Genomic DNA, 27,112 nt, shown 5'->3' with positions numbered 1-27,112 from the left:
TCACCTTTGAAACAACAAAAACATAACTCTCTACCTAGACCCTAGCCCCTTCTAGCATATTGCAATTTCAAAGCAAAAACCTAACCTATCCTTATGAAACATTATTAAATATAATCTAAATAAAACCTAACCCTTAGCCCTATTTTGTCAATTAGTTGAATTTCTACATTGTTGATAAACGATGTGGCAACCTTGCAATGCGTGAAAGAGATATAGTGAGGTCTTGGAGTTGTTGAAATAATTATTACTGTCAATAGAAATGGGATTTTATCATAAATATGTAGCCATACAGCCATTGATGATTCTTATCTAACCACAGACATTGTTACCAGCTTAAGTTTGATTAACCGAGAGTGGTTTGTTGCACTGGTGCTCAATATAACCTACAAACTATTTTGCGTTGTCATGCTGCAAATCTGGAGTACGCAAAGTAATACTTTGCGCACTAGAGCGGAAAAGTGATTCTTTGCAGCCTGCAATGAGTGCAGAAATTGTCACTTTTCAAGGTATCTGTAGGAAAAGGAATATTCCTGCCAAATCTCATCGAATTTCATCAGCGCCTTTGACCATAATCCTGTTACATACAGACAGACAAAAGAAAAACCTAGTTAAAGCCAGTGAACTCTATACTAACATAGTATAGTTAGTATACTAACATAGTTAGTATACTAACATAGTTATAGTATACAGTTCAGTCACAGAGAAGAGTCACAGAGAAGATTCCTCCTACTTTGTGGTTCAGTCAATTAACTGTTCATTCTCGTTCAAAAATCATTTGTATTTTATCAAGCAAGAGATCATATTTTTCAATTATTGCATAATGAATTTTCATAATCAAGATTTTGTTAATTAATTATATTTCTACATTGTTAAAAACAATCTCACAACAGAGCAAAGCAAGAAAGAGATAGTGCTATTGGGTTTGTTGAATGATAAACAAGGATACCGTAGCTCATAGCAATATAATACGGTATTTAGATGAAATTTAAAAAAAAAATCTTTTATCAGAGAGTTTGTGTGAATTTTAAACAAACATTACTCTCTTTTTAAAACTTATTCTTTTATTTTCAATATTATTATTACAAATTGAATTCACGAACATCAAAGATAGAATGAAGCGTTTTCAATCAAATTTAAATATAACAAACAAACAAAATTAATTACATTTGATTTCATATAAGTTTAACCAAACCAGCTGTTTACTTGGTAAACCAATATAAAACTGTAACATTACAAATGCCCCTCTTTTCAAAAAAAATTTTCATGTGAATTTAATTTTAATGCAAAATTACAAAAAACCTTGTGTATACATCGACGCGCAGTTGAAAAAGGAATATTCCTGACAAATTTCATCGAGTTCTATCAGCGCGTTTGGCTATTACAAAAGAAAAACTCAGTTAAAACATAGACATCACTATGTTCGGTCAATTAACTGTTCATTCTCATTCAAAATAATCATTTGTATTCTATGAAGCAAGAAATTATATTTTTCAATGATTTAATAATCAAGATTTTGTTAATTAATTATATTTCCACATTGTTAAAAACGATCTCCCAACAGAACAAAGCGAGAAAGAAATAGCGCTATTGGCTTTGTTATATGATAGACAAGGATAGCTCATAGCAATATAATATTGCTAATCAAACACTGCCATTATAACGTGGACCTCACTTTATTTCTATCTTGAATCCTCCATGAGAAGACAAGAGTAGTGAAAACGAGCCACAAATTCCACAAAGTAAGAGAGATTCTTCTCTATGCACTGGTATGCACACTCTCCCGTTGGTCGTCAATTATAAGCACTTGGCAAAAGTGTGGAAATAAAATTACATTCAATAGTGTAATTCATTTCCTCACGGACTTCCAATGATCTTGAATCAACTGTTTGGGAGGGTCTCAGGCCCGGTTGCACAAAAGCCGGTTAAATTTTAACCGTGATTAATTCCATGAGAACCAATCAGAGAACGCTTTTTTGAAAAGACGGCTTCTATGATTGGTTTTCGTGGAATTAATCACGATTAAAATTTAACCGGCACTCAATTTCATTTCCTCCAATTCCTGTTGCCTTCATAAATGGGTGAAAATTCCGAGATAACGGCTTAAGCTGGGTTTTTATTTGTGCATAAATGCCATCGTCCATCACGACAGGGTGAGGATTTCAGATTGGGTAGATTTCAACTTGTGTAAATAGCCTAAAAGATTATATGTTCAATAATATGTTTTAATGGGGGAGGTTGAGTTAATATTTTTTTATACTTTTAAATTGCAATAATAATATATTATGCCATATAAACATATTATGCATATTACATAAGCATATTATAACCATATACCGGTATGCCATAAACATAATATTATGTTGATATTATTAGAAATGTTTTGATGCTTGAATAATAAACACAAATGAATATTTATTTGATCAGCTGTTTTAGTAAACTTTAAATTTGGACAATATGAATGTCAATAATGCTTGTCTTCGTCAACTGCGGAAGTTTACGCACAAACGAAAATGTACCTTTAAGGTAGGCGCACACAGATCGTCATCGGACGGACGGCACGCATCGGACGATTAGATTTGATGCATTGTTTTCAATTGGAGTGCGCATACCTATACGGATGCGGATAAGTATGGGCACTCTAATTGAAAACAATGCATCAAATCTAATAATCCGATCCGTCCCGTCCGTCCGATGACGATCTGTGTGCGTCTACCTTTAGGGCCGGTTTCCGAGCTCGGGATTTAGCTAAGTTCTAAACTTTAAAGCAGGGAACCCACTATGCCGTCATCGTCAGACGCCGTCCGGCACCGACCGTCACCGTTGTGTACCGGTAACATTGCTTTGCATTGTTTTGAACGAACGGCAACCCACTATACCCGTCCGTCACCGGCCACGACCGAGTCCATCAGTCACCGTCGGCCACCATTGCTGTTTGGGGCATTCTTGCCGGATAGCCGGTCCGTTTTTTATCATTCTTCCAATCAACATTCAACTATCAGTGAAGTCACATCGCCAGTGTTTTGTTGTAGTGCGCCTTTGTTCTGTGAGCGATGAGTACGGACGAAATGTTGATAGAGGCTATTAGGGAGTATCCCTTCCTGTATAATACTAGTGATAATAGTTATCACGACAACAGGAAGAAAGATAATGCTTGGCAGGAAATCTCAGAAAAGTTTGATACCATGTCAGGTAAGTTATTTACTAATATTATTCTGTAAGCGAAATTATGAAATCAAAGTTTTGGCCATTTGTCAAATCACACGATGATGGGAGAAGTAACATGACATTTATAAATTTACCTACTTCAGTGTGAAGCCCAGCCGCTCCTCAGGACCAATGACCTCACAGAAGTTACTGTGTTTCACTGGGAATTTCAGTAACTCGATCAATTCGTAGAACTTCTTTGGAGTCATGCGGAAATAATATAAAAATAACTTAGCATCGTCTTTTTTCAAGTCGTCAAACAAATGATGAAATTCACCATATTCGTTTCTTCTTCTGAAGATTTCGTGCACCTAGTACCTATGCTTCCTCCGTTTCTCTCTTCTTCTTCAGCACATGCTGCGGCTATTACTAGCAATGCCTCGTCTGATGAACTCTCCATTGCAACTGATGCATTTCTTCTGGTTAGCTCCAGTTTCTGACGGAGCTAACCAGACGGGCAAGTGGGTTATCGCTGGAAAAATACAGTGAAGGCGGCGACTGACGGTGACGGCATAGTGGGTTCCCTGCTTAAACAGCTGGAGTCAGAAAATTGGCTTTCCGGAACGGAGCGTAGTTGCAGTTTTATAACAATATTTATTTTCTCATTTCTATCATTGGAAACGTTTTTCTTTGACAAAATTAAGCATTCCTAAATAATTCAAAATAGATGAAACTTTACACTATGTTCTCTTTATTTTATTTTGTGTACAATGACTACAACTATGCACGTTTCCGAAAGCCAATTTTCTGACTCCAGGATGTTTCTGGATGTTTGAAGTCTAGAACTTGGCCAAATCCCAAGCTCGGAAACCGGCCCTTAATATCTCATACACAACAGTTATTTGTATATCTAGAGTGAAAAACTCTACATAAACTCAATATCTAGAGTTAATTCAAAACTCACACCAAAAATCCAAAAGGATTTTCAACTTGTTGCTGTCGATAAGAGACTTGCATAGCTTTCAGGAGAGTTTGGATAGACACAATAAATTATTGTACTTGTCTAAGATGACGGGATGACATTAATGTAGCCTACCTCAGACCAGACTATATTGATGTAACACTGCAGCTTCCCTGTTGCAAACAGTGTGTTTAACTATACCGTGTTTCCGAACTCTCTACCAATATTCTAGTGCATTGTTCCTGGATACGAAACATATCAAAATATCATTTTCAATTTCAAACTGTCCGAAAATCCTTATTCACTCACACAGCCGCCATTTTGGGGGTTTTCAGTGCACTGAAGATTCCTAACAGGATGCCATTTAGTACGTAGGTACGTGAGCAGGAGGATGAAAGTTTTAAGAGGGCACTTCAGATGAAGCTAATGAACACGCCTCTCCTTCAATGATGAATCAATAGTGTTTTCTCTCAACCGTTTATATTGAAAAGCGTCCTTCATTTAAATGTTGAACATAATTTAGTCTATTTAGCATGTGCTGGTTTGCTGGCCATGGACTGGAAACTCTGAACTATTGAACAGGTGTCCATTTCAATACATTACTGCAATAAAATAGAATATTATTCTAAAAATCAATACTTTAAATTGAACAAATCAAAGTTGATTAATTAAAAAGTTGAGTTATATACAAACATACTCTATCAACAAATATCTTCTAAATATAAATGTCTTCAACTGGAGAAACAGGGTTTTCAACAGCCTAAATTATTCTTACAGACTTTTTCTCAATTTCTTGAATAGAGAGTTCCTTATGAATGACAGTCATCTGTCAAAAGTATGTCAATGGCATAACAAAGATAATATTTTGAAATAAATGTATGAAATAGTAGATTGAATGAAGAGGAAACTGTTATTAGAGTCATATACATAAATAAATATAGGAAGAACTGCAAAAGTGAAAATACTTCACAATTATTAATAAATATAGCGTTCTGCAGACTATAAAATAAGTGAGCTATATATAATATAGTGTATAATAACAAAATACATCATTACATTGATTTCTAAATGAAATTTAATCTGAATCTGAATGTGTGATACGAAAATTAACAATACTTAAAAGTTTTGGAAAGCTGAAAATTGCAATTGAGGATGTTTTGGGATCTGATAGTAATGTTTACATTCTTCTGACTATACTATACTATATATGTACAGTTATATGATCATTCAATTTGCTCTTCTCTGAGAAAACTTCACTGCACAAATCACACTTGAAATAGTCATCTTTAGTGTGAGTTTTCGTGTGATCATGCAAATGATCTTTTTGCGTGAACACCTTTCCACAAAGTTCACATACAAACAGTTGCTCCTCAGTGTGAGTACTATTAGTATCATCTTTTGAATTATCTTTCTGTGGGGAATCATCAATTTGACATTCGACCAATTCCTCAATAGCGTGAGTCCTGTTGAAATGTTTGGTCAGATGACCTGATTGGGTGAAACACTTGCCACAAGCATTGCACTTGTAAGGCTTTTCTCCTGAGTGCGATCTCATATGTACTATCAACTGACTGTTACATGTGTATTTTTTATCACACATTTCACATTTAATTGGTTTGTCACCAGTATGGATCATACGATGTAACTTCATGTGACTCTTGTGCGAGAAACTTTTTCCACAAATATCACATTTGAAAGGCTTCAAACCAGAGTGATACATAATATGAGCATGCAAATTAGCTTTGTGTGCAAAACATTTGTCACAAAATTGACACTTGAAAGGCTTGGAGCCAGTGTGATTTCTGACATGAGAGTACAAATTACTTGTGCTTGCAAAACTTTTTTCACAAAACTGGCACTTGAAAGGTTTCTCTTTGGTGTGGCTCCTGATATGATCGGTCAAGTGACTTTTATGTCTAAATGTTCTTTGACATATGTCGCACCTATGTACACATTTCTCTATAAAGTGTGACTTGGTATGAACTCTCAAATTTTGTACAAATGGGAAACGTTTATCACAAATGTCACATTTAAATGGCTTTTCTCCGGTGTGCATTTGTAAGTGTCTATTAAACCTTTTCATGCCTATGAAACTTTTATCACAATATTCACACTTCAACTTGTTTTCAGTGTGGATTAGCACATGATTATTCAAACCGCTTTCATACAAGAATCCTCTGTGGCAGATTTGACAGTTGAATGGCAGCTGCTTGTCATTTGTGACAGCAAAAAGTGAAGAAAAATCACTGATTGATACAGTTGCATCCCCTTGCTCTGCTGGAATAGATTCAGAGTCCAGTTCTCCATCAATGGATGATGCTCCTTTGCTAGTCATAGCCTTTACACTGCAGTCTGTAAAGAAACAAGAGAGAGTTGTGATTGAAAAAATAGATGAATGAATAAATAAATAATATTCAAGATTCAAGTCTTACAGATTCTGCCAAGTCGCATTGATACATCAAGAGGAAGTACAATCATCTTGGGAGGCTCCAGCTACTGGCAAAAGATAGAATCAATCACAACAAATGCCATCCCTCCTACTTTGCCAAGGAGTATAGCTGTTGCTATATTCTGGATGAAAACCTGACACGGCCATCTCCAGAGCCATCTACACAGGATAGGACTTACAGTCTCACCAATCTGCCCTTTGTGCAACGATGAAGAGGGAACAGACGACCATTTGCCTAGGTGTAATGCTCTCGAAGAGGAAAAGAGCACTACAGAAAAAAGCGAGGCTCTAATGGCTGAACAGTCGAGGATCGAGGACAGGCGTTGTATAGAAGAAGAAGATTCTGTCACAGGGCTTCCATAAAAGATTGAACTTGAAAGTCTAAACTCTGGACCTCGCGGTTTTTCAAGCAGGCTTCACTAGATTGGTACTTGAAAGGGCGAATATGAATGTTATGTAAGTTCTGTACATTATTTGTTCCAGATGAAGAACTGGACTGAAATACAATAATTGATTCTCAAATCATTCTCTACGTGAGGAATGATTTTTATATACATACATTTTTTATTAAACAACACTTAATATTACTAGTTTTTCATTGACTAATTGACAGGAAACGTAGAGTAACGTACAGATGCTCAACTAGGGTCTAATAGTATATTTCGCACCTAGGGCCGAAAATGAGACATTTACGGCTTGAAATTGGTTTAGAAAAGATTTCTCTTCTAGAAAAGATTGAGTAGGATTTTCAGAGTAGGATAGTACTTCTAACCTAAACTTCCGCAGTTGACGACAACAAGCATTGTTGACATAATATAATTTTATTGTCATTTGAAAGAATAAAAAAGTATAAGCTCAACCTCCCATATTAAAACATAATTCAACATAATCTTTCAGGTTATTTAGACAAATCAGAATAAAAATAAAAATACTTTGACAATTTCCTGATATTCAGATGACTTCAGAGCTAGTTCTATGACCTTCCAGTTTTGCTTTTGGAAATGCCTAATAAACAATCATTCTCATATATATTGTAATATTACATTTTTCTTCTCACATTTGAATCGAATCTTCAATTCGAGATCTATGGAACTTTATAGTAAATGTCAGAGTTATCAATAGATGGATAAACTTTTTGATGGAGAATTTATTATCGTAAATGTTTGTTGCATTGTTCCATAATGTCACCGAGGCAGGGTTAACAAATTACTGGATAAACAGTTTATTTAAATAGAATATGTATAAAAAATTTAAAATAACATTTTCAAAATAAAGTTTTATTGAGAACAGATGTAGAATGTGAATTCTAAACTTGTAAATTATAATGTTGTGTTGACGTGTCTGTGGAGATCGATATTGAACAGGGCGTTGTCTTTCGTGACTTTCAACTTTGCTTTTCCTGTTCAGCCCTTTTTTGCTTCTTCTGAAACTAATGGCTGGCTATGTTTGTGTTGTAAAGTTTTGCTCTAAATCATTTTCGTTTATTAATGTTTTAAATTGAGTTTTATATAAATTTTGTGCTGTTTTGGTCAGATTTAGTGGTTTGTATTGTCAAGCCATTAGCCACTGTGTTTCAACTGTAAACTAGATAAGTATTTTTAGTTCGTAATAACTCTGAAATCATTAGGCTTGTAAGTTATTGTTCTTTGTATATTTCTGTGTTTTGCCAAAATTTTCATCTGAAGATTATAAGTTAATTTGCTCTGAAAACTGGATTTCTCATTCATAGGCAATAGATCCATTCACAGTTTATCAAGAATCTATTTTATTGGAGCCGACAACTTTCCTTAGGTGATAGGTGTTAAATGCTATTCCAACCGTTTAAGGAAAAATTGGTAGCACGGCAAATGTTACCCCTGTGGTGGGACAGAATTACAAAATAAATATGTCCCAAATGGTACACCATGAAATCCCTGGTTATAGAAATTATTAGTGGATAGATATCTTGATAGGTTATGAATGGTTTGTTGCTGAGTGGGAAGTCGGTTCAAGAGAGATCAAGTTTTAATGAATCAGTGCATATTACAAAATGGCAAACATTAAAAATGATCTGAATCTTATAGCATTCTTAACACAAAGGTTTGATAAGCTAGATGCTAGATTTGATGAGTTAAATGCTAAATTTGATAAGCAAAATGCTAAGTTAGACCAAATGTTTAAAAATCAAAATGCTAGGTTTGATGATATGAAGCAAGAATGTACTAGCATTAGACTAGAGCAGGTTAGTATAAACCTTCTATTGAAAAATGCACATGAAACATTGAAAGATGAAAACAAATTGAAGCAGGATGATAGTAGTGTTAAGATACAGGATCAACTCATTCAAGTTTCTGACAATGTAGGCCAAGTTACTGTTGTTGAAAAAGTCAACCCTAGTGAGATAGTAGAATTGAATAAAGAAGTAGGTAGGGAGTTGTCTTCACTGAAAGTCAACTATCATGAAAGTAATATTGCTACATTGAAGGTTAGGAAAACTATAAATAAAATGAATGATTACATGAGAAAGGTTTCTGTGGAGGTTAGGAACAATGTGAACAAAATGAATGTTGCTTTGAGTCAAGTTGATGAGTTCAACTTTCAACTGAGAATTGAAAAGGTGTATGCTATGCATTCTCAAGTGAACATGACTAACTTTTGTAGGCAAAACTGCTTGGTTGAAACAAATGAACCTATGAATAAAATCATGCTATTGAAGAAAACAAAACGCAAAGTCACCATTGATGTGTTAGTATTCAAAGGTTGTTTCAAGTTGCTTATTTACAAGATGATGACAGTGAATCAAATGATGAAAGGGTATTCCCCAACACACATGATTAGGAATCCTGTGTCATGCCGGGATTCAGAATAGCAATGACCGTAAATACTACGTATGGTAAGAGTCCATAATTGTATCTTTTTTCTTTCCTGTAGCCTATTTTCTTGGCCCTTGATCTTTTCAAATTTCAATTCTTTCCTGTCTTTGTGTAATATTCAGTAAATTTCTTCTATGATACATATCTTAACCAATCTTGTCCATAGTCATTTAAATTTGTATTTTTTCTGAAATAATTTTGGAAGTTAAAATAGTAGCTTATTTTCCTAATCTTTAATTTGTTGATAAAACTTAACTTTTCTAAAATCTATCCATTGTTGTGTAAATAATTGTTTGCTTGTGGTATATTTTTTCATCATGTATTACATATTTTAATCATGTCTATTTTTTTTAGGTATTATATTAGGTAATTAGGTTTTTCAGAGCAATTTTGTCCCATGTTCTCATCTTTCATTGCATATTGTGCCATAAGCCATATGTAATTAGGTTATAGTTTTCTTCTGGGCTTTTAACCCATTTTGCATTTTATTTTTTCTTTGCTGTCCAATACTTTGGATTTTTGGTAGACAAGTAGGTGTGATTTTTTTAGAGGTGTGGGCGTGAACCACATACGGCTGGACTCGATTATCTGACCTACTTGTTTGCGATATAAAAACCTTATGACTGCAACATCAAATGTTTGTAAAACCTTTTGCATACTTTTGTTTTTGTGGTCCGATACTAGAGTCTGCTATCACATTGCCTTACAGACATCTAGGAACTATCCACCCAGTCACAATAGTCAACATTTTTTCCTTCACCAGTTGTTTTTGTGGGAGTGATAGCTCACAATTATAACAAATTAGAGTCATACTTGGAATTTACAAAATTCCATAGTAGTATATTTTATTAAATATACTTCCTCATGAAAGTTCAGTACTGACATGTAGGATAGGCTCTAATTAATCTTTCTCTTCTTTGTATTGTTTTAGGGAATTTATTTACCCAGTTTTCTTTTTCTCTTGTTTGTATTTTTTAGGGAACTTATTTACCCAGTATTTCATCTTGATCATCTTTGTATCATAATCTTGAAATGTTTATACTTATTATACAGTCTTTAAATTTTAAATTATTTTAAAAAATAATTGATTTAATTTAAAACGTTGTGTTATATTATCAATTGAAATGAGTTAAAGGCTAAAATTTTTCTAAAGTGTTTTGTAATTGATATTTTTTTTTTTCAAATTTTAAAAACTGTTTGTTCTATAAATTTTGATATGATTGATTATCGTTTGAAATGGATGCTGGAGTGTATGTAGAATTTTTAGTGGGGTTTGTTGATTAGAATTTTGCTGGTATGTGATTGTTTTTTGAGATGGAAACCCATTATTGCCTAAAGAAGGAATAACAGAGGTTATGACTTAGAGAGGCAGTAATGAGATAATATTTTTTGTGTTGATTACTTATGTTGATTGCCATAGACGCAAAATGATGATTACTGATGAATATGTTTTGAATGGTTTCTTGTTTAATGTTTGATAGTAAAGTTTTGTCATGAAATGTAGTTTGTGTTTAGAACATTGAAGAGTCGAAATAAACTATAGTATCCAACAAACGATGATTAATAATATTAAATAATTTGCTTTTTATACAATTTTTGAACAAAATTAAAACTAAATAATTTTGAAACCCTGAATGATAAATCATAAATGTGAAATGAACATGCTATAAATGAAATGTTATATTAAATAATAATGAAATGCAAATATATTATGAAATGATTGAATAGAAGACCAAATGTCTGAAATTATTGAAATATGTATTGAAATTAAATTTTTGTTGTGTTGTTATGATGTTTGTTTTTTACAATTTTGATAATGATACAGGGTGTTATGAAATTATATTTCTATTTTGAAGAATGGATTAAAATGTTGATATTTGAACAGTGAATAAATGAATGATTTTTTTTTTTAATTTATCATTGATATGTCCATAATTCACAATTTATGTATTGCTGACTGTATAATAAGATGTTAACAAATTTCCATTTCATAGATACTTAAAATAATTTTTATGTGTATTAGATTGTATTGATAGCCTAATCAAGTTTTTCTTCTTAGTTTATAAGCATTTTAAGATAACAGGTACAGCACAGACATTAACATTGAAATAGTTATCATGTGAATCTCGAAATCAGCAACAAGTGAACGCCATGAAGAGTGTTAAGAACATTTGGGTGATTTTCGAACTAGTGTGACATATCTACGCCAAAATCAACGCTGCGGCCTACACCAATAACTACGCCAAAATCTACGCCGATGCCTGTGCTGATGCCAACGCCAATATCTACGCCGATGCCTGCGCCGAAGCCAATATCTGCGCCAATGCTGATGCCAAAATCTGTGCCAATGCTGATGCCTACACTAATACCTACAACAATATTAACACTAATAACTACGCCAAAATGCCAATAGCTACGCCAATGCCTGCGCCAATGCCAATAGCTACGCCAATGCCAAAATCTGCGCCAATGCCGACAACAAAAATCAATGCCAATAGCTACACCAATGCCTGCGCCAATGCTGATGCCAAAATCTGCGCCAATGCTGATGCCAACAACAAAAATCAATGCCAATGCCTGCGCCAATGCCAATAGCTACGCCAATGCCAAAATCTGCGCCAATGCCAACAACAAAAATCAATGCCAATAGCTATGCCAATGCCTGCGCCAATGCTGATGCCAACACCAAAATCAACGCCGATGCCTGTGCTGATGTCAATGCCTGCGCCAATGCCAATGCCAATGCCTGCGCCAATGCCAATATTAACGCCGATGCCAAAGCCGACACCAAAGCATACGCCAATAGCAATGCCAACGCCTATTGCTGACCAAGTATCTCAAACTTCAACACTACTGCATTACCTGGAGGTAATTGTCATCCATGTTCACATTCGCAACTTTGAATTCAGAAGAACAGTCACAGTATCATGAAAGAATTGATTCAAAAAATCCTCTCCTAAATTATTCCTGTATGCAGAACTCTAAACCTTGAAAGCTGAAAAATATCAAAAAACCAAACCTTACCTAAATTAATCCTCACCTAAATTAATCCTGTATGCAGCGTCTATCTCTTTTCCAAAAAACAAATTACATTGTCATTTCAAGCCTGAAATGTATATTGTATAATTACAAATATGATACAAAATTTATGTGACTCTGTATTGAATTTGGAATGCAGCCGTCTACTACAAACATGAAGCAATGCTAACTGAGATGTCACCGGTATCAAGTTTGGAATGCAGCCGTCTACTACAAACATGAAGCAATGCTAACTGAGATGTCACCTGTATCGAGTTTGATATGCATCAGTCGACTACAAGTATCAGCCCAACACTACGTGCATCCAGATCAGCCCAACACTTAACGTCATCACATTGGAGTCACACTTAACTGAAAATCATACTAAGTGCCTTAACGGACTGTTTTCCAAAATGTGCATCAATAAAATCAACCGCATCAATAGTGAAAGAAATGAACATTTTTTGATTTATTGAAATTTTATGTGAAAATTAAATGTAACAATTCATCAATTCATTTAAAAAATAAATAATAATAATAAATTTTTCATTCAACATACATAATTTTTTTTATGCAATAAAAATTGAATTTTTCTATCTATTAAATTTATGTGCAATTTCAAAAAAAAAAACTATTCTTTACATATTAAACTTTCTGTTGAGATATTTTTCTTTAAATTATAAAGCTAAATCAAAAGTAATATTGATATTCTATATTTTGAGATATTGTTTGGAAACATATAACAAACGCTATTGATGATTTTTATAATAATTTTCAATATTTTTGGATGACATGTAATGTTTTTCTAGAAAAAATTGTTACTGTTCTCGAATTTAAATTTCAACAATTTTCATTAGGGTCAATGTAAATTTTTTCTTTAAATTTTCAAACAGTAAAATTTTTTTTATGTCAAGAGGGGGGTATTTGTAATATTACATTTTTCTTCTCACATTTGAATCGAATCTTCAATTCGAGATCTATGGAACTTTATAGTAAATGTCAGAGTTATCAATAGATGGATAAACTTTTTGATGGAGAATTTATTATCGTAAATGTTTGTTGCATTGTTCCATAATGTCACCGAGGCAGGGTTAACAAATTACTGGATAAACAGTTTATTTAAATAGAATATGTATAAAAAATTTAAAATAACATTTTCAAAATAAAGTTTTATTGAGAACAGATGTAGAATGTGAATTCTAAACTTGTAAATTATAATGTTGTGTTGACGTGTCTGTGGAGATCGATATTGAACAGGGCGTTGTCTTTCGTGACTTTCAACTTTGCTTTTCCTGTTCAGCCCTTTTTTGCTTCTTCTGAAACTAATGGCTGGCTATGTTTGTGTTGTAAAGTTTTGCTCTAAATCATTTTCGTTTATTAATGTTTTAAATTGAGTTTTATATAAAATTTTGTGCTGTTTTGGTCAGATTTAGTGGTTTGTATTGTCAAGCCATTAGCCACTGTGTTTCAACTGTAAACTAGATAAGTATTTTTAGTTCGTAATAACTCTGAAATCATTAGGCTTGTAAGTTATTGTTCTTTGTATATTTCTGTGTTTTGCCAAAATTTTCATCTGAAGATTATAAGTTAATTTGCTCTGAAAACTGGATTTCTCATTCATAGGCAATAGATCCATTCACAGTTTATCAAGAATCTATTTTATTGGAGCCGACAACTTTCCTTAGGTGATAGGTGTTAAATGCTATTCCAACCGTTTAAGGAAAAATTGGTAGCACGGCAAAATATAGAATAAAAATATAATATAATCGAATTTGAATAGTTTATAATATAATCTTTGATAGTATCTTATTGCAGAATATATTATTCAATTCTAGAAGCATAAACTATTTTGTAAAAACTTTCAGCACCAAGGATATTGCCCAAGTAGTTACAAAATTATCCACCAGATTTAATGATAAACGAAGTACTATGAGGTTTGAGGTTAGATTCTATTATACTCTGAAAATTGAATTTGAATAATTTATAATATCTTATTTGTATTTCATTGATCCAAATAAAATGATAGTATCTTATAGCAAAATACTTTATTCAATTCTAGAAGCATAAACTGATTCCGTTTCATAAACTATTTTGCAAACACGATCACATCAAATCAGAATCAGCTGACTTCAAGGTTATTTTACAGCCCTAGGGCCGTAAAAATTTTACCGGCCTGGTCAGAAAACAATCACTTTCGGCCTCCATATGACGCACGTGAACCCGCTCATTACACAAGTGGGGCGAGAAAGATTTTTTGTAGAGAGAGCTTCAAAAGTTCGCCAGCGATAAGACCAAAATCGGCGTTTTCCAGCGTTTTTCTGCATTGTCTCAGTCAATTGGAAAAAGCCTAAACGTCTGTACTTGACTATTTGACGGGAGGAAGCCAGCTCAAATGAAGAATGCAGGCAAGCGAAGTGAGTCTGCTGTTTCTCAATTCTAGATGATTCACCCGGGGGTCCAGGGGGCGGAGACCCTGGCTAGATGGATAAGACGAGTGAAGTTAGCCTGCCGGCTAGTTCTAGAGGATTTTTTTAAAAAATGATCCTACGGCTTGTTGATTAATTCAATTCTACTGCAAATACTTTTATTCAATATTTCAATAATAATTTTATTATTATTTAGAAAAGTTTTATTCTTTCTGTAGAGATTATTTATTATATAAATGTTGGTTTACTTGATGTGTAAAAATTGTAATGCAAGTGGCATTTTAGTGAGAATTGCAGTAATTCGAAAGGACTTGGCAGAAAGTTTGGTGAAGTAAAGAAAAATTACTTTTGGGCGACCTTAAAGCCTCGTCCACATGCAACGATATGATCGCAGCAATCTGATTGCACCAATAATAGTTGCAATAAATTGTACATCGACGTTCCGTCCACATGCATAGATTTTTTGCCCAACTTCCTTTGCAATTTGTTGGTCTTTCCTCTTTCCTTTCTTTCAATTATGTTCAACATGGAAGAGATACTGTTGTGGTCCCTCTATGTAATTTGTTTGGCGAAATTAGGGAGAAAGAGACAATTCAAACCAAGAAGTAAGTGGTGACGATCTTGGCTTCTCAACAGAGACAAGTTTTCGCATGTGAGACTACTGAGAGTGTTGAGGGATGAACCAAAACTGAACCAAGTACTGTCTACACGCTACAACCTGTCACTCCAATTTTTACAGATTGGTGCAACCGTTGCCAGGTTGATCAAGTTTTCGATCAACCGTTCAACCCCGATATATCGCGATCAATCTCGCTCAATCGCATCAATCTTCCGTCCATACGCTCCAATTATTGTAACAATATGGTCGGTACCGATCAGATTGGTGCAATATATCGTTGCGTGTGGACCAGGTTTAAGATACAATTATTCAGAAATTATTATACAGCACTTTTTTGCAAAATTATTTTACACCTACAACACTGGCGTTGTAAAGGCAAATATGTGTTAAGTAAATCTGCCAATGTCATGCAACATATCAGACTGTATTAATAGCATGTATCAATTTACATGGCTGCTATAATCTATAACTATTTTGAATACAATGCTATAATTTATAACTACACCTATTCAGTGCCACAAATAAAATGCCATTAAATTTTTTTGATACAGCAGCTTTAAACATAATATACTTCGAAGAACATGATAAAATAATGAGCCAGAAAGTAATTGAAGAATAAAAAGAGTCAAAAAGGAGGTAAAAGCAAAAGGAAGAAAAATATAATATGATTATTCAACTCAAGTATTATCAATATTATATTTCCATTTCATACTACACTCTTCTCTAGAAATTGATGATGTAAAAATAAATCTCAATCATTTAGACTTGATAAATTTGATTCTAATATTTATCTTTTCAAGCATTTCATGGTAAATTATAATTGTCACAATATATGGATAACAATGATTATTTAAGCTGTATAATTTATGAGATTAAAATTTCGTCAATTTAATAGAATAGAATGACTTCTTCATTTGATGGCGTAGCGAAGTTTGGACAGTTACGTCTACTCTATCACTTAAGCCATGCCGTGAACATTAAAACGGTCCCACAAGTTATGAATTAAGGTAGCGACGATTTATTGCATATTGTCTTTAGCTCAAATAAACATAATACAAGAACCAACCTTTATTAGACTCAAGAGGTTTAGAATTGACCATAGAAGTGTCGATCTTTTCCATGTTGGAGCACACTTCACCATTTGTCTCAGAACATGATCTGTAGAGAGAAAATTCAAGGGTTAGACAAAATGAAATATTGCAATAATAACGAGGTTTCAATGAGTGCCATTACTAATGTAAAGGAGATGAGTGTGTTCATGAAATACAATATTTCTAAAAAGGAAGTTCAAGAGATTAACCGAATATTAAGCAACAAGCCTAGCAGTCACCTGTCACTAAAGCTGCCATATCCCACTTAATATTTTTGTTCAATGAGGTGTGAATCAATTTGTAATTAAATTTACTAAAAAAAGTTAATATCGTATTTTTTTTGTAAAATCAACGTTTTTTGGAATTTCAAAACGAACGCATTTTGATTTATAAATTTGAAAATTGTCATTTTTTTGTAGCCGAGACTATTGTCATAAATGTTTGTGCAAAGTTTCATTTCCATATGTTTATACATATCGTATAAATTCACATATACGTATACCTATGTTTTTCTTATGTAATAATGTATAAGACATTATCAATAAAAAAATCATAATGGCGGCTTTGTGAGTTACTAAGGACTTTCGGTCAGTTTGAAAATGATATATAGATATATTCTTCTTACCTAGGAACAATTTGCTAGAATATAGAGAGTTCAAAAACACTCTGTATAATTGTTTTACATCAGGATACCAGTGGTGTGTGTGAGTAAAGCTAGCTGTTTCACCAGTGAGACAGGAAATGTGTTCCGAGTAAGAGACAGGCTTGAAACCAAATCTGGTGTCACTAGTATAAGGCCCGTCCAAAATTAGAACACCGGAGAGACAACAGTGGTAGGCCTACCGTGTGTAAAGCAAGGTGGGATACCAGTGAAAGATCAATGGTGTACAAGTAGTGACCGAGCTTGCAACCAGAATGAGACACCAAACAAAAACTTTGTGTCCGGTGACCGAAATTGGTGTCCCGGTTGGTGAGACTTGAGTAATGAGCGCAACATGACCTATATTACATTGGGACGCATTGTGTTGATCACCCTAGACACCTGGCTTTGACAGCCGGCTGGTGTCTGTTAGCTTGCATTGGTGCTTTATACATGAACTTCACTGGTCACTCTCTGGTACCACGCTGTCGACCCAGCCTGGTATTCTAATTTAATACGGGACATACCGTACTTCAGAGTCAGGTAGGCTTTATAAATTCTTCCACACGTCACAGTGTCTTTCGTATAAGAAAAAAATTGATAGGCTAACACATGAAAATTACTGAGATATTTCATTCATTCAAATGCTAATCAGGCTAATTAATAAATTTATTATTAAACGAAAATATAAATTAAATGTTGTAAATCGCCCCAAAGACTTCTGCTACTGTAAATATTGACAACAGGGCAAATAGCTAGGAGGAAACTATGAGCGCTACTATTCAAAAATTATTTGTCAGTCCGGGAATCAAACCCGGCACCTCCTAATTACTGGTCAGGAATGCTTACCCTTACATCAAACTGGCAATCTCTGGATAGCAGCGCTCATTTTATACTAAATAGATTGATCAGCTAATATTGTGTTTAAAAAAAAACAACAATTTAGGCCTAGACAAAAAACATAATGCAAGTTGCGGGAGAAACTAGTATATAGGCCACAAAAACCTGCAGTGGAAGTATATAATAGCGTATATCTAGGGTCCACTGCCTGTCATCATATTTTTGGTTAGGATTATTATTATTATTGAAGGGACGGATTCAAGGATCAAAAGGTTCAAAGAACCCCACACGTTAACCGAAGCTTATTATGCTCTCAAGTAGTATGTTAGTTAGGCAAACCAATACCTGTGTCCTTTACAAGAGCCAGTAGTTTTCCCTATGTTGACATCCCATTCATCACCTGGTTGCTTGTCGCAATCCAGTGTGATATGCTTGGCAGTCTCTTCAGATTGATTAGTCCTCGTGAGTTACACTCCTGACCTTCTTTGAAGGTTCTTTCCGCTGAGGAAGGGGCTGCCAAGTTACCTCTAAGGCGCCCGGCCACCCTTGACTCAGCCTCATGACCCACATTTGTGCCTGGAGTTTTACCCATCTCTGGTCTCTTGTGGTTTTCCTTTTTGCCCCTCCGAGACTTCGCAGTGTCAAAAGTCTCACCTCTCTCAAGAAGATTTGCCTAAATGGCCGCCTTTCTTTGAGAAGTGGTGAGGTTTTGTCCCTCCACCCACAACTCGTGACTTACGTGAGTTCCACTCCGGGCTTTTCAGTAGGTCCTTCCGCTGAAGAAGGGGTCGAAAATTGAATCTGATCACTAATCCATTCCAGCATATAATTGCAATTTAAAAGCAAAGACATAACCTCCTAACCATAATTTTACCATTGAAACATTAATAAACATACTTTAACCTGGACCCCAATCCCTTCCAGCATATTGCAATCCTAAACCAAAAACCTAACATCCTTACCATTAAAACCTAACAAACATAACTCAAATTTTATGCAGGTATATCGGTACTGAACCATAGACTTTAGCCTAACTCATGTAGGCTAACTTGTAAGTAAACACTAACAATCTTTGATTATTTGACTACATAGGAGATTAAGTAATTCATCTTGGACTATACTCAGTCGATCTTGAATTCTTTATGCCAACTATCCAATAAACTGTTCATGGGTGTAGGAGGAATTAAGGATCCTTTCCAGTGATATAAATATAGGTCACAATGTCCCAATGCTGAATTTGCGGCTTATTATTCTAAAGTGGGACCTCTACTCCATTTACTACATTTAACTTATCACTTTGAAAAACAATAAATTATAAATGTTTGCTCACCTCTTATAAAATTAATGATGTAGCCTAGTTAGCGTTTACGTCTGAATGTCCATCAAACCCAATTTTATCTTATCTGTAACCAAACAAATAAAACTTGAACAGGAATTGATGATAATTACTGTAACTCTTGATAGCTAAATCTTTCTACGTAAAATTAATTCACAACCCTATCTAGCCTTTACTGATATTTTTTCAACCTAAATTTGAAAAGATAATAAGCATAACCCTATACCCTTATTTGCATTGTTGTCCGACGACAACAAGAACAAGCAAAAAAGAGAACAAGAACAAGTTTGGAATCAGAAGCACATCTGCCTAACGTAATTTCTACGCATGCGCTGACATTTTGGCGCTCTGGGTAAGCGTTTTTTAAAAATGTTTACAATGAATTATTCCTAAATCAAAATATGAAAATGATTTATCAATTTTGAATATTATTGAGATATTATTATAGTCAACCGCACGGAAAAAGTCTGATGGATGGAAATAGGAACGACTGAGTACCACTTCAACCCCCCCCGTACACTTTACCAAAAAAATTATTGACCGTAGTGAGGTGCAGCTATGTTTTTACTCGGATTTTCTTCTGTATGTATGATTTTCTTATGTAACGTAATTACGGCCAAACGCGTTTATAGAATTCGATGAGATTTGGCAAACAAGCTTGTATACACAAGGTTTTTTTGAAATTTTGGATTTTAAGGATAATACCTTTGACTATATAGACATTCTGTCTATAGTTAAAGATAATACAAAAGGAAAAGGAATTTCCTCCATACTCCGATATCACTATATATATAATCTACTCTGAAGATAGGGTTAATCAGACTATAGAATTATTCATAATCAATTAGCTGACAAGTGGATTATTCATTGCATGCATTACACATATGTCTGGAGAAGCCGTGTCTATTTCTATAAGGTCTATGGTTTTCAATATTTTGTTTTGCAGTCATGGTATTATGATGCGTGCCCATCAGTATAAATTAATATTCTCACATTTGAAAAAAAAGACAAATTCATAGGTAATTAAAAATGAAATGAAAAATAATGCTGAAGAAATTATAATACTATCTTTAAAATTTAGGGAGTTTATGATTGAATGTAAAATATTATGACAAATATTTTTGAGAAAGACTGGTACCGCTGCAACTAGAACAGGTGACACCAGATACTTGTGAATGAGAATGCGTGAGGTCTACTGCTCACAGAACTACTAGTATATAGTATGTGTATAAATTATTTCTCATATAATATAATCAGCTGTGGACAACTTTGCACTCATCTGTTCCAATTTACCAGGGGTTGACTATAATGCCGCATCCACAATAGTTTGTACGGCCAATCCCAATGCGTCCTGACGACCAGCGCAATAGTAGGGTGGTTTACCAGCGCTGGCCTTCATTTGCCATCGCTCCAGTTTTGTTGAACGGAGTTGGAAAATGATATACCGCTTTGTCTGATAGCAGCACAATGTTAATCAGGTTCTCATTATAACATGAATCTCACTATATACTAGTAGTTCTGTGAAAAGTAGACCTCGCGCAGTTGTAAACCGCAGCCTCCTCTTATACTCACCATCAGAGTAAATCCTTTCTGTATGTCGTGTCGGCGAGATATCGGTGTAAAAACGGCTAATGTCTGTTGGGGTTGGTGTATCAGAAATGCTAACATCAAAAGCTAATCTTCTACAAGACATACTGGCAACAGGTCAGCCCGAGTTGAAAGCAGAGAAAGGTCGAGAGACAATACTATGTTATTTCAGTTATTAATTGCAAGCGACGAGGAATGCAATTAATAGTCCACACAACACCTGATTTTTTACCAAATTACATTGAGATATCAATTGCATGCAATGACGCTTGCAATTAATAATCCACTCTACAGCTTATTTATGATAAATAATTCTATAGTCTGATTTTTACGGTAATATTGGCGTTAGAAGGAGACTCCTTTTCCTTTTGTATTATCCTTAAAATGCAAAATTTCAAAAAACCTTATGTATACGTTGACGCGAAATTCAAATGCGGAACATAAATATAAACATAAAGAGAAATGCAAAACCGTCGACTTGAATCTTAGACCTCACTTCGCTCGGTCAACAAGCTGGTAAAACTCTGTTGCCGGCGCCACAAAATATAAGCTGGATTCGTACACAATAGTGAGAAAAGTGATTTCCTTACAGTTGTGGTTATTACATATGATATACATTTTAATGTGATTTCTCCTAATAAGTTCCCCTACTCACTCGGCCGGGCTAAACTCGTGGCAATTTTCTGTTCACTGTCACTGTTGTGTATGAATCCAGCTTCAAGATATTTTGTGTCTGCGCACCTGGAGCCAACCAGCAGCAGATGCAGTGAGTACAAATGGCGACAAGCGCCAAAGTGTGGATGGCTATCATCGAGCACTATGCATTTGCTCGCCTTCACTCAGCCCGTACAGATGTACCCTATACAGCGAGCCGCTTGGCAAGAGTGTGTCGCTGGCATAACGCTACATTGTGTCTTAGCGGCCACTCTGGACGTACTCATACAGTACGAACATAGAATAAACTATACACCTCTAGATTGTTCATATTCTATGGTATGTATAACTTACAAAAAACTGAAATATTGATTAGAACTTTATCCTTGAGATTATTATTTGAGTTAATTGGTTCGAGGGAAGTAGGCCTACTTAAAAATTCATCTTCCAAAATTTATAAAACTAGAAAATAAAGTACCCATTCAATTTTCTAGAAAGGTACTAGATTTTCTCTTCCAGAAATACTTTTACCAAGCAATTTTAATAATTGTCGCAAAGAAAAGGGAATTGAATGATAAGAAACTAGTCTAGTGTGTAAGTAATAAACAGCTTATATTGTCATGAAAAAGTAGAAAAATTACAGAATCACCAAGTCCAGAATACAGCATTCAAATATAACAATTACTCTTAAGTTTGTATATTGAGTTAAGGAAGTGGATCAGTTTATATAAAACCACTTATCTAGAGAAAGATGATTTAGCGAAAAATAACGTGAGACATAATTATTAATAAAATTAACTGATAACAGAATTTTAATCACTGATATTTAGAAAAACTACAAAAAATAAATGAAACTAGCTTTAGAGCCCCAATTAACACAAGGTTGTGTCTGTCCATTAAAAACAGAAGATGTTTAAAAAATTAAAACGACATTTTTTACCAAGGGGCATTAATAATTGACATTTGAAAATTGTTTCATCCATTACACAAAAGAAAAAAGTACAATATTAGCATCATGTCAAGAAATTTATACTGAGTTTTTAACTTTTTTGAAGCTGATATTTTTTACAACGCTTTAAACGCATAATATAAAATATTTTTGAATTGAACATATTCATATTCAGTACTTGTCATCACAATTTCTGGTTCACAAGAAATTCTTTTCAAATTCTTGCAGTGGATCAGATGTGATGGAATCGGCAGAAATGCTCCCTGACTCAGAATATAAGTGCGCGTATGAGTGTTTCTCTCACAGTTATTTCTTCCTTCTTTCCTTACTTCTATCAGAATAGCCTGTGGATTTGAAGTGGAATTTTCTACTGTATTTTTTCTCTTATTTCTTTTAGTATAGTCTACTTTTACTGAACTTGACGAAATTTTAGTTATTGTTTCTATGCGCTATTTGAAACAGTTTTTTCTCTTTTTTATTGTTTGTTAAAATTATATTTTGTTACTTCAAATGTGCATCTATTAGTTTGATGTAATATTTTGAATTAGTTTGTAACTTGGTATTGCATTGGGGTTGAGTGTAAGAGAAAGCTCTAACTTCGCCCTCCAAAGATTAAAATAAGACAACAATTCAAAGAGAAATTTTTCAAGAGTTGTTTTTATATTTACTATAGACTTTAAACGATTAATCTAGTCACAAATAAATGTTCCAAAGAGGTTTTATTTGAGCACAATATTAATCGATAATAGATTTTGCTTATTGCAGTTTGATATAAGCTGTTGTTTTTATGACATTGTTATTTAATAAATATAATATAAATCCTATTAAACATTCTAAAAAGCGTATCAACTTAATGCTCTATATACAGCATAATAAAATAGTCAATTATAACAGTCCATTCACTGAGTCAAGTCACTACCAATAGACAACTGGGTGACAGTTTTATTCTATTTTATATACTCATGGCAACATCGTTCAATTCACTCAACTATAAATGAGGTTAATGTCATGAGCAGAAAAAACTAAAATTTTGTATAATTAAATACATCCAAACTGAGCTAGACAGCAGTATTGTATTTTGTACTGTTTCGTCATGAAAAATGCTACAAAATCACCAAAACAGTGTTGACTATACATTGAGATGATATGTAAAACAATACACTGTCTTGTTCTAATCAATTTTCACAAAATTTTCAATTCTTATCTTATTGTACCAATTGTATGTTGAACTTGAACTCTTTCAACGCTGTTCGATAAGGTAATGAGATTCATGATCTGAATGTAATGAGATTTTCGATAACATAATCGTGAATAATAATTTCAGAAAATAATTCACATTCGTACAATTTTTGATCTCAATAAATGGACAACATATTATATGAAAACCAACTAATTTAGTTCTAATAAGTTTATATAAAAGCCCCAAGCCTTGAGCAGTTCTCCCATTGTAAATTTAAACCAAGTCTATCTGTAACAATAGTATGATCTTCCGTTTCATCCGACCCTCTCAAAGTTCAGATGGAGATAAATTTCCATGTCCCACTTTACATTAGAAATATACATTTTACTGCAATACTATATTACAGTACTAATGGGTGATCAAGTATGATTACTAATTGACGCACAATACAAATTCGAGTACGGAATTAGCATACAATGCTTACCATGCCTTAGGCCAATAATTTTATTATTGTCTCGTTTTTGAGGTAAATCTGCACGTCAGTAAATCATACACGATACGTTGCTCCAGTCTACATTAATGGTGGTCTTATTGGAGCATCAACATTGCTAGTTTTCATGAAGAAAAATTCTATCAACCGTCGGTAGATCACCACTAAAAGCACAACTTGTCACTTTTGAGGTTGATTTCAACCTCCCGTTCAAGATTACTAGACCTACACCATATCCATATTTAGTATAAGCTATATACTATACCATACTATATATACTATACCATACCAATGCAGGTATGGGAGGCTTATAGACAAGGAAAGTAGAGACATCAAGTTAGGGTGTGATCATATTGAATGCATCACATCTATCCAGCCCTGCTGGTAAAAGATGAAGACATCAAGAATCAAAGTAAGTAATGGTAAGTAAGTAATGCATATATGTGCAAGTGCACGTCAGATCATGCATGAGCCAAAAAACAAAGCCTTGTGACTTGCCTGTAGCTGCTCTCACTGAACGCAACCTGCAAGAGCACGCGTTCAGTGTGAGTGTTCCTATTGTTCTTTCCATATTTTGTTTTTCATCTGTACGGTTGGTCATGCACAACCAAGCATGCATTTGCACATATACGTAATGTGATCACACCCTTAGGATATGAAACGCAGCATGTTTTAATGGCACTTTCAAGATTTTGTTTCTCAGCTCATGCATGGTCAGACGTGCAATTGCACATTATACACACATCCAATGTGATCATACCCTTAGTAACTTAAAGCAAGTCAATTCCCATTTTTACAGATGAAAAACAGAAAGTCAATTTCCATTTAGACAGTAAAAATGGCAATTGGGGGAAAGTGACGTAATGAAAAACACTGATCACCAGTAACTTGCCGTCTGTAGTTTCCTAGTCTGTAAGCCACTTTACATGGAGACACCGTGGATTACAACCATCAACCTTCAAGAGTAACATGTATAACGACTAGAAACACAACTGGTCACCGCGCAAACTAATCTGAAAGCGGCCCTTGTTGATGGAGCGCCGCTCGAGCAGACACTGCTGCAGCCTGGCATACATCTGCGTCACCTGCTGCAGGTCTTGGTCGACGTCGAGCACGAGGACAGGGGCGGGCAGGGAGGCGGGGTCCCCCTCCATCAGCCACGCCTCGTAGTGCTGGTGCAGGTCGGTCAGGTACTCCAGGCTCACTCCACTCTCCTCGGGTCGGTTGCGCTGCAACATCCGGTTGTAGACCACCTGCGGGCTGCTTCTCAGGTACACTGCAACCACAACCGTTCACATTATCATCACATCAAACACATGTTCAAACAATGAATCAATAATCCACAATAATGCAATGAAACCTCGATGATTCGGACCTCTATAATTTGTAGTGAAAGCTTGTTCCTTTAAAAAAACTATAATTCGTAGTAAAGCAATTCGGTCCCCTCGATAATTCGTAGTAAAATAGAGCGCTTATCGTCGACCTCTATAATACGTAGTTTTGTAGGCGAGAACTCTTTAAAAATAGTATTTTCTGAATTTGTTCATACACCGTGGAAGGGGAAGATAATTAATTATTATTAAACGAAATTCCAATTGAATGCTGTACATCACCCCGAAGACTTCTGCTACTGCAAATATTGACAACAGGGTAAACAGCTAGACGGAAATTCTATGAGCGCTACTATACAATAATTATTTGTCAGCCCGGGAATCAAACCCAGTACCTCCTAATTGCCGGTCAGGAATGATTACCCTTACACCAAACTGACAATCTCTGGATAGCAGCGCTCATTTTATACAAAGCCATAGCGGCCAGCCAGTCTACAGATGGAAATAAATTTGAAGTTGCATTTGTTCAAATGCTAATTAAGCTGTTTACACTGTTGTCAATATTTGCAGTAGCAGAAGTCTTCGGGGTGATGTACAGCATTTAATTGGAATTTCGTTTAATAATAATTATTCATTAAGAATGCAACATTGAATAAATGCAACTTCAAATTTATTTCCATCTGTAGGAAGATAATTAAAGTGTAATATAGTATCGCTAACTAAATCTCCAGAGGTCATCAATTGGAAATTACAGACTGCCAGACGAAATTGATATTGTCTATTGACAAAGTTTTCAGTTCAATTTAGTACAGTATTGGACGTCAGCTTGGAACATTCGTTAATCAGTTTGTGTAAGTTAGTTATGATGAGTCGTGTTGTGCTAGACAACCGGAAATGAATACCATGCGGTCAAAAATTTGAAATCGAAAAAAACTTGAGATGTTTGAATATTTGAAAATCTGTCAATAATTCTGAACAATTTTCAATTGAAATATCAAAAATCTTCCAATATTTTTAGGAAATTTCAAATTAAAAGTTTATAACTCTATTTTCATATTTACTTTCAATTTTTATCCATAGTATCTTTGATTGCTCATCAAATAGTATTTATATAGCATTCTATAATAATTCGAATGATTTCTCCATCAACATCCATAATCAACCTCCTTCTCCTCCTCCTGCTCCTTCACTATAGCATCTATAATTCATAATAGACGCTTGGTTCCATCAACTACGAATCATAGAGGTTCTACTGTATTACCAGAAAAATGGAAAATTCCTAAACATCGGAGAATGAACAGTTTTGGGCTAAGCCTGTTCGTCTAAATCATGCATATGATTTGTGTATCATGAAATGTATAAATGAACCATAAACGTTATGGCAGCCACTAACGTAACGATTCACCATACACGTTCGACTGACAGGTGGCGAAAACTAAATTTAAATTCTTCGGTCACCTTCTATAGCGTACATCACTCTTCGCATGCACAACTACGTCGAAAGCTACTGGCGCAAACCGTTATGTTTCACTGCCCACATGAACT

At 34.5% G+C, this 27,112-nt stretch overlaps 2 protein-coding genes across 2 annotated transcripts; both read right to left on the bottom strand.

Moving 5' to 3' along the window:
* Window positions 1-4,568: 4,568 nt before the first annotated feature.
* LOC111045783 (zinc finger protein 664) lies at window positions 4,569-19,663 on the bottom strand. The gene is made up of 3 exons (XM_022331244.2): window positions 19,371-19,663; window positions 16,536-16,627; window positions 4,569-6,457 (listed from the first exon to the last, which is right to left on the bottom strand). Exons 2-3 carry the CDS (start codon window positions 16,588-16,590, stop codon window positions 5,307-5,309), a joined length of 1,206 nt encoding a protein of 401 aa, XP_022186936.1. The 5' UTR covers window positions 16,591-16,627; window positions 19,371-19,663; the 3' UTR covers window positions 4,569-5,306.
* A 2,542-nt stretch (window positions 19,664-22,205) lies between these two features.
* Window positions 22,206-27,041, bottom strand: LOC120349606 (deoxynucleoside kinase-like). The gene is made up of 2 exons (XM_039420039.1): window positions 27,026-27,041; window positions 22,206-25,512 (listed from the first exon to the last, which is right to left on the bottom strand). Exons 1-2 carry the CDS (start codon window positions 27,039-27,041, stop codon window positions 25,217-25,219), a joined length of 312 nt encoding a protein of 103 aa, XP_039275973.1. The 3' UTR covers window positions 22,206-25,216.
* Window positions 27,042-27,112: the final 71 nt, after the last annotated feature.

The sequence above is a fragment of the Nilaparvata lugens genome, chromosome 2 (assembly GCF_014356525.2).
Source record: "Nilaparvata lugens isolate BPH chromosome 2, ASM1435652v1, whole genome shotgun sequence".
Taxonomy (NCBI): domain Eukaryota; kingdom Metazoa; phylum Arthropoda; class Insecta; order Hemiptera; family Delphacidae; genus Nilaparvata; species Nilaparvata lugens.
The sequence above is the reverse complement of the archived record's forward strand: the minus strand, read 5'-3'. Positions and strand labels throughout refer to the sequence as shown.

Excerpts from the sequence above, each read along its gene's own strand:
- LOC111045783 (XM_022331244.2), bottom strand. The coding sequence starts at position 16,590 with ATGGAAAAGATCGACACTTCTATGGTCAATTCTAAACCTCTTGAGTCT. Across the intron at positions 6,458-16,535 it reads ACCTCTTGAGTCTAATAAAG|ACTGCAGTGTAAAGGCTATG; the intron begins GTTGGTTCTTGT and ends GTTTCTTTACAG.